At 47.1% G+C, this 15,640-nt stretch overlaps 1 protein-coding gene across 2 annotated transcripts in view; it reads right to left on the bottom strand.

The window, feature by feature from the left end:
* WSCD1 (WSC domain containing 1) overlaps positions 1 to 14,703 on the bottom strand; it is a 30,438-nt gene extending 15,735 nt beyond the window's left edge. The window contains exons 1-4 of one of the 2 annotated variants that reach the window (XM_084492783.1): positions 14,006 to 14,703; positions 5,209 to 5,868; positions 1,758 to 1,872; positions 299 to 483 (exon numbers count right to left, since the gene is read on the bottom strand). In XM_084492783.1, coding sequence (XP_084348909.1) covers positions 299 to 483; positions 1,758 to 1,872; positions 5,209 to 5,629 — 721 coding nt within the window. In that variant the 5' untranslated portion in view covers positions 5,630 to 5,868; positions 14,006 to 14,703. Of the gene's footprint in view, positions 1 to 298; positions 484 to 1,757; positions 1,873 to 5,208; positions 5,869 to 11,584; positions 11,724 to 14,005 lie in introns of those variants that run through there. The other variant, XM_084492784.1, reaches the window with a different exon arrangement.
* Between the last annotated feature and the right edge of the window lie 937 nt (positions 14,704 to 15,640).

The raw sequence follows: 15,640 nt of genomic DNA, 5'->3' as shown, positions 1-15,640 counted from the left end.
GGGTGCAGTTTTTCCTCAGCTGAAATTCTGCTGCTCTCACAGTCACTGCACTGCCCTTCCTCCCCTAGTGCCACTAGCTTTCTCAGGTGGATGCTACCAGCAGCTGAGCAGCACTGCTGTACTGGGGAGGGAGCCAGGGACTGGGCCAACAGCAAGCAGGCACCGTGCCCAGCAGGTACCTTCATCCTCTGCTGCTTCTGGCGCTGGTGGCAAGTGGAACGAGACGAGCCCAGGACATCATGCTCGCTCCAGCTGCAGTGCCAGCATCACCACCCAAGAGCAGCCACCGCCCACTTACGTCGTGGTGCTGCTGCCCACAGCTCCTCCACCCTGTAGACAGACAGCCGGTTCACCCCGCCACAGATGGAGCCCTTCTCGCCCTTGCACTCGCTGTTGCACTCCTCAGGCCTGGAGGCAGTGACTGGGAGCTTGTTCCCGCAGTAGCACTCTGCTCCATACGCCAGGCCTGCGTAGGTGTAGGCCCTGTGGGTGGCAGAATGAGACACAGTCAGCATGGGTGCCCCGGGCTGTCTCCTACCTAACAAATGTGAGATCCCCTCCATGTGTTCTGCCTGCCGCTGCTCCAGAGGTACAGCTGGCCCCTGGGGCTCAGCAGCAAGGAGCCTGTGCCATGGGTGATGGGCAGGGAGCAACGGTGGGCAAAGGGAGCCAGGCCGTGCCCCAGGGTGGCCTCACCCTCAGTTTCACCGGGTGGCGTGGGCACCCAGGTGGCAGCCCTGGCTCCTGTGGCAGTGACAATTTGGCACTGCAGAGGTGACAGCCAGCCCTACCCCAAGCCAGCACTTGGGGCTTTTGCCAGAAATATTTAGGACCATTTAGAGTGGCAGAGAAGAAAGGCCCATTTCAGAGGTTCCACTAACCAGCATTTAAATGTGGGCACTTTGGATACGTTGGGCTGTTTTCAAGTGCTGAGAGTGAAGGCACGGCATGGCGGTTCACTGCTTCTCTTGGGGTGGTCAGGCCATGGGCTGCCTCCCACCCGCCCTGACCCCAGTAGCAGCTGCTGCCCACCACCCCCTGCCCCGTGTGGGGGGTCAGCTGGGGCCTGCCCCCAGCATCGCAGGACAGCTCCGGGTGGCTGCTGCTGAGGGGCTGGCATGGGGAGACCCAAGGTCGGGGGGGACGGGGGTGTGAAGCTGTGGTGAAGCCCCCCAGAGCAGCAGGCTGCATGGACACTGCATTGTCTTGCAGAGGAGGGAATGTTCACAGAAATAGCTCGGAATTGTGGTGTTACTTCTGCTTTCTCTCATGCTTGGGAGTGACAGGAAGACGTTTTCATGCAAAGAGTATTCAGGTGGCTGTGCCCTGAGCACCAGCATGGGTCCATGGCCAACGGGCTCCGCCCTGGTGAGCCCCACTGCTGGGGGTGGCCACACGTGCAGCCGCAAGCCTGCTCCTCTGTGCAGTCCTGCCCTTGGGAATGCCGCACTGCTCCCAGGGTTATGGTTCAGACAAGGGGCCAAGGGTAATAGCTAACAACTGTCTAACAAAACACCAATTTTTGACCAGAACAGCAGAAAATATATTTAAATAGTCATGCTATAATAAAAAGCAATAGATAGGCAGCAGTGAAACAGTCTACTTGAAGCAAGGTAGCAGAACTGCTCCATGCCTGAAGGTATGAGATAATCACAGTTTTCACAGATGCTGTATGTTTAATATATGCACGCATTTCCATTTCAAATTCATCCTTGCTCAGTGTCAGAAAAAAGTTGCAGTAAAAAGATATCACTTACCTCTCAGCACAAGCTTCCTGACAGTGAGATACTGTCATTTTTCTTAAGTCATAAAACACAGCACCCTTCAGTGTCCTTTCCCTCGAATCATCACTGAAGCATCCCATGTAGGTACCTATGTGCATGTAAGACCAGAGTCAGGAAATGTGCACAGGCTCCAGGAGAGGGGAGACTTCTGGTGGTGATTCACAGCCATAAATCGCAAACAAGGCTGTGTTTGATCGAGCTGCAACATGTCTGGAGCCCTGACCGCTCTGTTGACCTGTCTGCTGGTATTGAATATGTGTATGTGCTAGAGAAGGGCAAGCTGGGATGAGCGATGGAAAGGAAGGGCCAGGAAGCCAGGCTTCTCCCTGGGCAAGGTGCTGACAGCACACTGGGAAGCCTTCACTGGTCCTAGCACCCACGGGCAGCTGCCAGCTGCTAGGCTCCCTCCCTCCGGGGGTAAAACATGGCCAGTTTGTGCAGGAACAGTGAAGGCAATCTTTTAAAAAGAAACTTGGGGGAATCTTGATGCGTTTCTCCCAGGTTTCCTTGAAAATCTCAAGTTGAGAATAAGATAGTGCAAGAAAATTGTTAAGAAAATCAATTTCCTTTGGGTATGTAGAGTTATATTAAAGCTATAATGGAAAGATAACTTCATCCTTAACTAGGCAGCACTGTCTACCTATTGCATTAAACTATCTCTTTCTCTCTGGTGCAAGTGAGTATTTTAGAATATGCCTTGCTTTAGTTAGCATATGAAAGATAAGTATTTCTGTTAGACTGCATCCATGTTAAGCCTCTTTTTTTTTTTTCTCTTGAACAAAACACAATAAAAACCTAGCCTTTTTTTTTTTTTTTTTTAGTATATGATTGGAAGGACAATGTAGCAGCCCACTGTTATACAGCGATTTTGTGTATATAAGTGCATGTTACCATTAAAATATGAAGGAAAAGGGAAATTTGATTTTGGAAGTAGCAATATTAAAGTAACAATGCTGGGAAATTAAATAATGTCAGCTGTGCGCAGGAAGAGAATATACAATGAAAACTGAAATTAAAAAGCATTATATTAAGAATAAAATAATTCACAAGAAAAAGAAAGTTCAAGCCATTCTAAGAGAGATTTTGCAGCTAGAAAAAAAAATAAAAACAAAGAAAAAAAAGACATTTAAACATTACAAACACAACAGTGGATTCAGAGAACAGCACGTTGGTAATTTGCAAACATGCAATTAGAAAATTCACAAGCTGTGAATATACACCCACAGTACTCTGTTAACGAGATGGGAGTTATACACCTGCAATGAGGATGCTCTGTACTTTACTGGAGACTTGTGGTTTGGGGATGTTGATTCAGACCAGCAATAGATGAAAACTCAGTGCATGGGGCCAGGATGCCTGACCCAGGGGCAGGGGCACACCAGCTGGCACAGGACATCCCTCCTCTGCCTGCATCCCTCACCTGCTGCTGTCAGCTCGCAGTCTTAGAGCCAAGCATCACATCAGTGGTTCTGTGACCAGAACCGGTGGTCCTGCCACCTCTGCCATCCTCTGCAATGGCATAGCTGCTTCTAACCAGGTCAGGAGAAACAACATAAAATGCCCCACTAGCTGGACCATTCTTAACAGAATTATTCTTTTTTTTTTTTTTTTTTTTTTTTTACCTAATGAAGTGCTACTTTTTGTTGTTTTACTGGTACTTGTTGCACTGCTATTTGCCACTGTATTTGCCAGTTGCCCTGGCAGGGTACAATGTGATCCCTGCCCTAAGCAATTTTTGAAGTAAGCAAGCAAAATAGCTTAAAGTAAAGAAAAATAAAAAGTTGAATTTTCTCGGTCAAGGTCACTGGATGCTGGGTGAGCATGGGGCAAGGCAAAGGGAACTGGAGGTGATACAGAGTGCTGGAGCAGATGTGGTCATTTCTGTTTTGGGTTAGAGTCTGTGCCCAGGGCTGGCCACTGTACCTGTGTGGAAGTGGCCCACTGGGAGTCCCGTGGTACCAGCACAGTGCTGAGGAGCAGTGCCAAGCACAACTTCCATCATAAGCACTGCCTTGCTCACCCCGCTGCCTTGCAAGGCGTGAATCGTAGGGCAATGCTGGAACTTTAACAAGTGCTACAGTCGCAGAGGAGTTCATTATATCTTGGAAGGGATCCATAATGAAATAACAAGCCTGTAAGTTTACTGGGAGAAGTGAGGGGAGGAAGATAACATGCTCTATGCAGGAAGTTAAAATTTTAATTGATCCTAATTTCCAAAGGCTTTCCAATGCTTGTTAACAATACTGTTATTAATAATGTCACTTCATGTTCAGTCAGATATTCAAATGATGCATATTTGAATCAACATAACTCAATGGCTTGTAGCAATAAATAGTCCTTCTGGCTCCCTTTCAGTCAGCAATTAGAACTTGAGCAAGGCACTAGCTTAATGACTGATATGGGCACTAGCCTTAACTAATTTTATGGATAATTTTGAAAATTAATCCTTTTGTTTTTAATTGAAGCTTTAAAAGTTATTCATGAAATCTGTGGAAGAACAGGTTCATGCTCAGCCTCGTATTAGAGTAGCTCATAAACACACACTGTGTTTCTCTACTTTTTGTCTACTGTTACATTAACCACAGAAAAAATAATCCGAGCCCCAAGCGGCACGAGAGCAGCCACAGTCAGTGAGAAGAGAACCGGGCACACTGTCATTGCACAGCCTTGCAGGGCTGTGAAGGGCCCCTTAAAGTAGGTGGTGGCCGGCACCAGGTGTATCTGCTGGAGGCGAGGCTGCACCAGTGGTGCACGGTCAGATACCCCAATGGGAGCGGCACCAGGCTCCCCACAGCCTCCTATGCCCCCACCCTGGGCTTGGGTTGGTGCCATTGATGGCGTCAGCTCGGGGTGGCTGCGCCTCGCTTTTGTGCTGCCATTGAACTCTGAGCACCCTGGTGGTGTGCTCAGGGCAAGCTAGGAAATGCAGTGGGGTTCCCTGAGACACCCCAGCTTCGCGCTCCTGGTTCTTTGCCTCCAGGTATGCTTTTTGCACAAGTAAAATACATGCCTCTTGCATGGTTTTGGACATGTAATTAAAAAAAAAAAAAAAAAGCTCACTTTAAAAATTTTCTCTGTTCTGAGAAAGATAATTATTGTTAAACAGCATTCATCTCTGCCTGCTTGAAGAGGAAACCATTTAAATCAAGGAAGCAAATTTCACTGTCTAGGCATCAATTCAATCAACAGGAATATATTTTTGGAGGAAGCTACAGCTCAGCATGACTGGGGACATCAGAACATTACTCTGGACTGTGTATGCATTTTAGAATTAGTTTGAAAGTGGTGCTGAGCCAGAAGGAAGGCATTTCCACAGGCAGACTTTGTGATGCTCGTGATGCTCGTTAGTTTGTGCCTGGAACAGACCTGGAAGGAGGTGGTTTACATGCATGCCAGAAAATGAGCCAGAGGGCAGATCCCTTACCTTTGTGTTCAGCAGTACGCTTCATTGCTTTGAGTCCTGCTGTTTGCATGGGCTCCTGATCGCTGATGAACCTGTGGAACCACCTTCTTCGCAGCTGCCTCAGCTCCGAGTTGCGGGCCATGAGCCAGTGCGGGCCGTGCCGCTGGGACGGCGCCAGCTCCCGCAGTGCAGCCGTGCCCGCCAGCAGCCTGGGACTGGGGCTCTGTGCCCCCCGAGGCTCTGCCAGCCCAGCCCCCGGCACCGCCTCTGGCACCAGCAGGGCCTGGCCGGCCGAGGTCCCGCGTGGCCCCTGCTGGACCACCAGGCGGGTCCGCTGCAGCAGCAGGAGGCTGCCGGCCATGAGGTAAGCAGCTGTCAGGAAAAAGAGCAGAAATTGGGTCCGCCGAAGAAACTTCTGTAGCCTGAAGAAAGCTTTGGCCATGCCCTTACTGAAATGGGCCCTTCACGCTTCCCAGTGGGCCCCCAGACCCCCGCCTGGATGGGTGCTGGTTCCTCCCATAAGTTCAGCCCATCACTTCGGTGCCGTCTCCAGATGTGTGGTCTCCTCTCCGGCCACCCATGGCCGGACCCTTGTGGCCATCAGGCTCCCAGGCAGCCGACGGGCAGGGCGCAGCCCCGGGCTGGTGCCATCGCCCAGCTGCCCATGGCTGGCGCCCACACCTGCAACATCAAGGGGAAGAGGGTCAGCGCCGTGCAGAAAATGCTGGTCTTCAGGGCGACTTCCTTCCCCCCGTGCCTTTTTCTTCAGCTGAGCATTTCTCCATCTGCTGTTTATAATTGTGCACTTTAATGACAATAATCCTGTGAGAATAATTGATTAAGCAGAAGGTAGCTTCAGCTCTTCAGCATTACTTTTTTTTTTTTTTTTAACTAGAAATGTGCAAGAAATGCCTTTATAATGAGGCTATTTCTCTTGGGGGTTTGGAAAAAAAGTTCTTTATTTTCTTTTGTCAATTGCCAACATCTCCATTCTTTGTCAGTGACTGGAACAGGCCGCCACAGTATAGACATCTTTTTAGGGAAGTATTATCAAATTCTTTCTTTTCAGTTGAACAGTAGCTAGGCTACAAATGCAGAACAGAAGGAATGGGGGGGGGGGGGGGGCAATTGCATCAACTCACAATAGATAAGATAATTATTAATCTCTTTGCAGCACAGTAAAGTCAGTCATTGTGTTGGAAGGCTATCTGTGGTTCTGCACTTACATGCACCCCTGTGTGAGGTACTGTGCACATCACTTTAAAAGAAACCACAGAGATTCTGCTGTGTTTAAAGTAATTTCTATTAACAAATATTGATATGTAGATGTGCATAGAGAAAAAAAATCAGTGAATGTCTGGAAAAAAAAAATAATTTCAAGTATCACCAAATAGTCCTGGCTGTTTCTGAGCTTTGCAGGCTTTAGTTCTGCTGATGTGTACCATGATGGGATTGTCTGGGTAAGAAAAGATCCTTTGTGCTCTAGGGAACCTTTGACCTCCTGTAATAAATACAATCTGGCATCTCCCCATAAGTTCCTATTTTCCCAGTCAATCACTTCTCTGTGGAGCCAGGCAAGCATTGAGAAAAGATGCAATGTTTTCCAGAAAAGAAAATATTATGGCTTTTGCTTAACTTGCAGTTGGGGCACACTCTTGAAATTCCCAGTCCTGGCAAAGAAATATCTGTTCTCTGTGTTCCTCGTTTCCATGTGTGATTTATTATTTTGTTGATAGTCACTTACACCTCTTTCTTAAATAGATGGCACCAATTAAAAGTCTGCACTCATTTCCTTTTTCATTTAGTTACACCATTTCTTTCTCTCTTAAGCAGCAATCAGAAACAAAGCTCAGAAACTTCTAGGCCAAAAATACATTAAAGCCCAGCTGAATCTTTTGTCAGTTGAGCCTGAATTCTTTTTGTGTGACCTTTTAGCATTGATTGCTAAGTGGAGTTGGCACAAGGCAGTTTGCAGTTCGGGTGGTCTTAAGGACCTGATTGAGGTTCCTTTTTTTTGTTGTTGCTGCTTTATACTGGTCTCAAATGTAGTATCAAAAAATATTGGATGTCTTTATCTCTGTTTCTACACTTTCTCCAAGAGCTTGGTCTGACAAGGACTTATTCTCCATCCACCACACCTGTGGGTCTATCAGCAGCTGATGAACTCTAGGAAAGAAGCAGTACCAAAGGCTGTGTGGCAGTAGTGTGCTTTAATAAATTAAGATCATTTTCTCCACTGTAAAAGTTACCACAACTCCCTTCTGATCAGCTCCAAAGCCAAAGAAAATGAATTGATTTACACTAGCTGAAGAGCTGACCCTTAGATTTAAATTATTGAAAATCTCTGATCAACGTTGTGAGTGCTCAGGAATTACAGTTAAAGGGTCAGGAGTACCTAGACAGATGAACAGAAAATTAGCTATAATTACACACTGCAGATTGTTACCGTGCTAATTTATCTGAAGAAGTAGTATCTATCAGCACAGGTACCATTTGATTCACTAGTCGCTCCTAACACAGGGCTACTGGAAGCTTTAGAGCTACTCCCAGTAGAACCTGTCTAATCTAAAAGAAAGATGGGTGCGTGTATCAGCCATTTGAAATTCTGATGGGAAATTATGGTGTTCCTGGAAGCATACAGTGCTTCGAGGTAAGGCTTGGCCAGTGGAGGAGGCAGCTGCATGCCTTGGTGGCTGGCGGCTGAGCACACTCTTCTTGTTTTGCCATCTACAATGCAGAAGTATGGTGCCTCTTAATCAAGTGGTGCTGCAAAGTTTCATTGGGGAATTAATGATGGCTGCAGTCGTGCAGGTATTCAGAAGGTTTTTTTCCCCTAGCAGTAAGATGAGGGTAAATAAAGTTAACAAAGTTTCAATCATCTTTGCCCAATCGTAATTCTGTATTTCTTAGCTTTTCTGGTTTGTTCATAATGTGATTGAGTTACAACATCAAGAAATGCTTACAGCCAAGGTTCCCAAGTGTGCCTAAGTCATTTGCATTAGAAAGGAAGTGCTGTAGCAGCAGGACAAATTTTGTCTAAGACCAGCAGCTTGGCTGGAGAAGAACCATCAGAGCTGTGCAGTGGAGGTGTCAGTGTTATGCCTGAAACTGCATCAGCAGCCTGATTTAGACCCTTTTATCACCACTGCGCACCCCAGTCTTTCAGCTGATTCCAGTCCAGTTTCTCCATGTTCACAATGATGCACAGCTGAAGCAGCTTGAAGCTGCATCATCCCCGTCAGGAGGGGATCTGCTTCGCCGGGGCAGGATGCCGCACTGCCATTGAGACACTGCATCCCAGTGCCCAGGCAGGATCCAGCCAACGCCGCCCCAGCACCGCCTTGTGTGACCACAGGGCTGGCGTCCCGCTGCACATCAGCATCACTGGGTGACTGCCCGGGTTGTCGGACCGAACTAAAGCATGAAGCAAGTTCTGTATCCAGGCACCAAGAAACGTTTGGCATAGCTCCTGCTGATCTGCCTGAAAGGAAGGGTTATTTATTTATTTACTTTCTAAGGAGAAACTGCCTCTGGGTCTCAAAAGGCTAACTCTGCCTTTGCCCAGTGGTTGAAAAAGTTTAAATGGTACAAGCCAATTTTACTGCAGTCAATATGACATATATAAATTACCTCCAGATGCATTCGCCCTCACTACAGTTGCCATGACAGTACATTGTAGTAAAACCCAACGAAATAAATAAGCAGACTCTCCACCCACAGCAACTGCTGCAAATGTACAACTCAAAAATTAAATGTTGCTTTTTAGTGGTGAAATATCAGAGTGCTGCTGACATTTAAAAAAAAAAAAAAAAGTAATTTGATTTTTCCATAAACTACGTACTGCAGTATCATCAGAGTATGCCTGAAAGAATTCGAGTGCATCACTTTTGATGATGAGATTAAAAAGGAAAGAGTAAGGAGGACATGAAGTAGTATCTGGTTATAGAAAATGTATCATATTTCCTCTTTATACAAGTTTCACGTAAAATGAATGAAGTAAAATGGAAGAGAAGTAGAGTCTTCTATTCCTGTTTATCAGTTCTCATAGCCAAAGGGTTTTTGAGGACCACATTAATTGACAGTTAAGCTAAAGTCAGTACAATCATGAAATGATTATAGGAAGGACTTTGAGCTGGATAATGAGAACCGTTTTACAGCAGAAAAGACCTGTAGGTGAAGAGAGAAATGGAAGGGTTAACACTGCAATGGGAAAATGGAAGATAATGAGCTGTGGCTAGGGTTGGTGGTTCAGCTGTGGAGGCAGTGAGCGCTGCTTTGGACGGTATTTTGGGTGCTCTGCCTGTAGTGAGGGAAGGGTGCCCTCCGCCACTGCTGAAGTGGCGTGGCTCACAATGAGGTGATGCCTGTTTGTGAAATGGATAATTACTTGTGGTAGCTCACTTCCATAAATTATTGAGGGCAAGAATCTGATGGAGTTCAGAGAAGCATTGAGTGATCTTATTTTATAAAATATTAATTTATTTACTTTACTAGCCACAGGTGATTTTTTAACTGTATGGAAGTCAGATAACCATTCATTTGTTTGAACGGTGGGTTTTAGCTATTTGTGCCTAGAAATTTTTGCCTGAAAACATCATTAGAAAGAATATCATTTACGTTTTTCTGTGAGATCTCTAGTATTTCTGTTTATGGCACAGCTAGAAATACCCTGTGAGGAAACCTTGCAATGCTGTTTTTACCAGCAGGACTAAATGCAGAGCTGAAAGATGCCTCTAACCCCAAATTCCAGAATCTCCAAATATGTATTTGTTCTGATCCGTTTCCTAACACGAGCAATGCTCTGACTACTTTCACTGTCTCTGGGACAGCCAGCAACTTAACAGAAAGATTCCTCTAAATCTGGTGGGTGCCAGGGAGGCAGAAGGGAGGTGGCTGTGTCTGCTGCTCACTGCAGCTTACTCTGGACATTTACCCTCGCCTGGTGACTTTGCATGCCATTTTCTGGAGGCTCTGTTTGGAAAGTCAAGGCCAACATCATACTTCACAAATTCATGTATGTAGGGCAGGAAGAAAAATATTCAAGAAGGCATGATTTGAAAATTGGGATCCTGTCAAAAATTCGCAGTTTTCGTTATTCCTAAAGCTAAAGGCACCCTCAGTGTCTGCCAGTGCTGGTCCCCATCAGGCAGGCAGCAAGTGCTTATCACAGTGGTACTTCTGTGCATGGCCAACGCCATCTCAGGTTCTGGGGAAGTGGTTAGAAAAGAAGCCAAAGGTGAGTTATCTACAGTCTACACCCTGTACCTTGAATGGTCTCAGCAGATAAATGCCACATTATCCCAGTTTCAGAATCACAGGGTATGAGAGCAAAATTAAGCTGTGTATAAAGCAGCACATGTTGAAAGTAAGGCTGAGAAGACATGTCCTGTCTGCTGTCTTAAGCCAAAATACAATCAGATCAAGATATACTTTGATGTTGATGGATTTTGGCTCAGGTCCATTGTTAGTTTTTCTAGCTCCTTTAGGTAGTGTCATGCAGCATCATCTCACTAACTTAACGATGTAACTTAGAAATTTATGCAAGTGAAACAAAAACAGGTAATTTCTGAATTCCAGCACCCTTCTAAAGTTATTCTTTCACACACACAAAAGAAAAAAAAAAAAAAAAGGATTTTTTTTCAATGAAACCTTACTGTAATATTATTTTTTTACTTTCCCAATTTAAAAACATTCTTTTCTATGAGATAAGGTCTGTGGAGTACATAAACTGATCATTGATCTTTCTGGCAGTTACAAAGCCTTGCTCAGATCAGCATCATCCGGAATCCAGTAATCCGCCCTGTGGCTTTAGATGAAGAGGCAGCAACACCCAGCCCTAGTGCAGGTGGGCACACCCGTCCCAGCTCCACAGGGCCACGCAGGTATGCTTGCCACTAGCCTGCGGAAACCCCGGTCTGGCTGCCCAGCCTCGTGCGTCTGCACCACGACCAGAGGAAGCTTGGCCACCAGCTGGTGGGGGAGCAGGGCTGTGGGCTGAACTGCTCGTGGAGGACTTGTGGCTGACTGGGCTCTAGGGTTGGGTCCAATCTTGCACAATCATGTTGAAGGAAAGCAAGCTGAATCTTGAGGATGCTTCTCTAACTCAAAAATTGCAGTTTAGGGATGTAACTGCTCAGCAGCATGGGAACAATCCTTTTCAGGGTCGTTGGAGCCATGCAAAGGAGAGGACACCACAGTGCTGCTGTGGAAAGGGACAGGCACTGTGCAGAGCAGAGGGTGCCATGCCTTGGCCTTGCTCCCGTGAGGCTGGACCCCTGGCCAGGGACCTCTGCCAGGCCAAATGCACGGCACCTGGACAGCGACTGCTGAGGACGCATCCCCGTCCCACAGGGTAGCATGCAGGCACCATGCCACTGCTCCCATGCACCCCACTCACCCCGCTGTGGCTGCTCCTCAGTCCTTCTCGTTTCTGCCCTCCTGCCCATACAGGTGGGAAACTGGGGCGGCTTTTTTTCTTTTGTTCCAAGGCAGGATGTCTCAGACATGTGCGGCTGAAGATGAGCCAGGGCCAATGCACATCCTGCATCGCCGTTCATGTGAAACCCACCAAGTCATTCGGTCTGCTTCTGTGGGACTTGCTGAGGGCTTGTATGAAATGCTGTGAAAGGGTTTCTTCCACATCTCTTCCCAAGTCGCCGCCAATTGTCTGACTTAGAGCATAATTTGGCTTTTAAATATTTCTGCATACTACCCCTCCCACCCTTTCCCATCAAAATGAAGCTCATCCTCTTGGGATTTTCAGTAAATTAAAGAGGCAACCAATGAGGTTTTTCCAAGTTAACTTTCAGGCAGCATATCATATTTTAAAGGAATTTAACTCCTTTTATTAAAAATAAATAAAGAAACCACAAATACAAGAACACAGGTGAAGGGACCTTCAGCCTGTGCTGACCACTGACGCTCTCATGTGGCATGACATCTTCCCTAACGAGAGATCTGGCCTTGATATCTGGGCTTTCAGAAGCAATGAGCTTCTTCCAACTCAGGAAGTTTTACTTGCTGGAGGGTGGATCCATGCTGACCCTGTATCCACATGCCCCTTCTGTGACAAGCTCTCTGCAGACACAATGCTTCTTGAGCATTACTTCAAGCACAACATAAGGTCTGTCAACAAACTGGAAGCAAGGAAGAAGCACCACAGTTTCTCCACAGGGTGTAGTGGCAAACATTGCAGCTTGAGAGGGCTTTCTAGCAAGTTTACTCTTTCCTCCCTCATCTGTTCTTTTTTCCTACACATGTGCTTCTACATGATTTATCAGATTGCAAAGTTGACTTTGATGCTGATACGGTGTTAAAACTGTTAAATAATGATGACTGATCAAGCAGAAAAAAATATTTATGTAGAAATGGCAGGGGGGTGGAGAAAAAATGTATAGTTTGTAAACCATAGTCAAATCATGTTGAAAACATACACACCAACATAGTATCCACTGCACACAGCAGCCTGTACAATATAGGAGGTGTTCTACAGCTGATAGATACTTCAGCTTTGGAAATGAAAGGTGATATCACAGAACAGAGCTGCAGCCTGAGTGTGCTGGGTTGTCAGTGCTAACTTGTGCAAATTTGGTCACTGCATCTCTTTTACTAGATACGCCACTTGTTCAAGACCAGTTTGCTAGCATATCTAGGTGTAAATCTAGAAAATAACATTGATGAACACTATGAAGACTATGAACACTATGGAGAGGGATGCAGAAGGGCCTGCAGGAGGCAGCTGGTCCAGGAACGTTTGTTGTGAGACAGCACTGACTTGGAAAGTACTCCAGTGACAGCTTGTAACAGAAAGCACATCACGGCGATACAGTATTTTTTCTGAGTCTAATACTTTTACCTAGGTCAATGATAAAATAGTAAATCAGGAGGAGCAATTCCATGCCAGTATGGACAAGAAGCAAATATAAATATATAAAAGCTTGCATTTTATTTGTACGTACATACACATGTATGTGTGTATGTATTTTGTACATAAAGGGATGTGTACTCAAAAGATAACCACAAGCACATACTGTCTACTGGAATCATTCACTGACAATCTGAGCCTGGTCAGCAAACAGTATTCTTGAACCTAGAAAGTATTTTGAACAATAATAAACCATACATGTATAATGTACATTCCTTTGGTATTAAGAGCTCAAACACCCAGCAGATGATGCTGTGTGCACAATTAAAAACAAACAACAACAACCAGACAATATGGTTCTGTGGCTATAGGTTGAAGTTTTCCAAGAGCTTGTTATAAAAAAATGCACTGTGTATTTTTTTTTGCCTTATCCTATCGTAGCTAGAGATCTTAGCCTGCAGGCAATGTAATCTATTGAAATTAAAATAACATGCAGATCTGTAATTAGAACATTGGTATTTAGGTGTCTTTCATAAACAGCCCCAAATCCCTGCAACATCCACCCACTAAAAATCCTTAGTCTATTTAGCACAATGATGCTTCAGAAACTGTTTAGAGAAACAGAGCCTTCCAGTCTGCTTCGCCAGGCTCTGTGACACAAACACACACTTGCATCATCCATTCCTACTTTTCAAGTCCAGTATTTTGTGGATGCTCGGAAAAGGGCATCTCGACAGTAAACTGCAGTCTTCATAAATAACGCAGCCAAGCCTCGTGTTCTTAGATGGCACGGATAAATGTAACAGATCAGGCAGCCATTCAGACTGTATGTTAATACCCCAGCATCTGCGAAAAGTTGTCCGGTTATTACTCGCATCAAGGCCAGCAGACAAACAGCTCGCAGGAGCAGATAACGTAACTGGGTAAGAAAAAGAGGGGGAAAAAAAGCCTCACCTTTCTTTAGCGGTCAAGGAACTCCCGGTGTAGTGAGGCAAAGTCCCAGCCGACCCGGTGGAATCGCAAGGAGCCGGAACACGCCCGAGAGGCGGCTGAGCCCTGCGCTGCCCTCGGCGCGGACCCCGCCGCCGAGCCCGGCCCCGCTCCTGCCCCGCGGCCCCGCCGGGCTCGGGGCTCCCGGGGGGCTCCCCCGCGGCCGGGCCGGGGCCGCCAGCCGCAGCCGGCCCCTGGCCTTTCGTAGGGCTGCCTTCCTCCGCTCTTCGGGAAGCAGCCTCTCTCCTACGCCTGCTTCGCAGAGGAGCTTTGCAGGCTTTGGCCGCTACGGGCGCTTGCAGCTCTACCCGCAAAATCCGTCCGTGCGTCTGCCTGAATGCGCGGATGGCTGCATGGGCAGATCGCTAAGTGGCGGCAGCGTGGACCGAATACGATCGGCTGAACGGATCGGAACTGGTTTTGTTCCTCCGTGCCTCTTCCCACTAGGGGCAGCCCCTACCGAGCTCCAGGCCCCTTCCCCCAGGCCGGGGGGGGGCGGGCAACCCGTCCCGGCAGCTCCCGGCCCCGGCTGGGGGCTTCAGGCAGCGGGGCGGCAGGCTGGGCACAGGTGGAGAGAAGCAAATGATTCCTAAGCGTGAGAGCAGAGCGGCGGATTGCGCGCTGTCCTTAGGACTGGCTCATCTGCCGCCTTCACTGCAAGGACAGACTCTTTTCTGCTGCTGGTTCGCAGGAAGATCTATCATTTTATAATTATTGTTAAAGCATCTGCACTTAAATGGCAGTAGGCTACACACTTACTGCACTTAACTGCATGTGGCTTTTGAAGCACCTCATAGTCTTTGCATATTTAAATCAGACCTGTGGAGATCCGTGTCTCCAAGCTAAATTCGGATGCAGTTATCTGGACCACGGTTTACTTCCTGTGGTTAGGTCACTCGTGCCACACTGAATGCCGGCACTCTGCTTTGTTGGGATCTGCGAGGGAAGAGGGAGTTCAGATGCCTTGTGGGGGCTGCTGCTGTTTCACATCAGCATGCTGCACAGTACTTAGCTGTCCGACCAGCCTGAGAATTTCAGTGACCAGTGGCTAGTGGAGTTGGTCAGATTACTTTTCTTTCTTTCCTTTTTTGAAGGATGTCTTGTCTTATTTTCCTTTAAAAGCAAACAAATGCAGGAACTTCTATTTCTGGCTACAGAATGTGGGAAAATAATCTGCACTTGTAGTGGAGGAAGGAATTTGCACTTCTGATGTGCTTTTTTTTTTTTTTTTTTTTTTTTTTTTTTTGAGGGTCAGATCTGTGACACCCTCAGAAATACAGAAATCCCCTCTGGATGTGGCTTAGCACCAGGTGGCGGTCACTCAGCTGGGACAGCACCAGAGCCCACGCCTGGCAGCAGGAGCAAAGCCCCAGGTGCTGCCATGGGCCCAGCACCAGGTGCTGCCGCTGTCCTGAGCATCACCTCTGCACACAGCGAGCGGGGCGCTTTGTGCCGCGCTATTCCCATTGCTCCTGGGCAGCGAGGGGAGTGGTGAGGCAGGGACCAGCACCTCGGGCACACCCGGGCCATGGGGGTCTCTTCCCAGCTCTGTCTACAAGGCGCCAGCAGAACCTGGGAAGCCGCACGGTGCCTTGCACC

The sequence above is a fragment of the Aythya ferina genome (genome assembly GCF_964211825.1).
Source record: "Aythya ferina genome assembly, chromosome: 19".
Classification (NCBI taxonomy): domain Eukaryota; kingdom Metazoa; phylum Chordata; class Aves; order Anseriformes; family Anatidae; genus Aythya; species Aythya ferina.
Note: the sequence above shows the minus strand (reverse complement) of the source record. Positions and strands in the feature narration are given on the sequence as shown.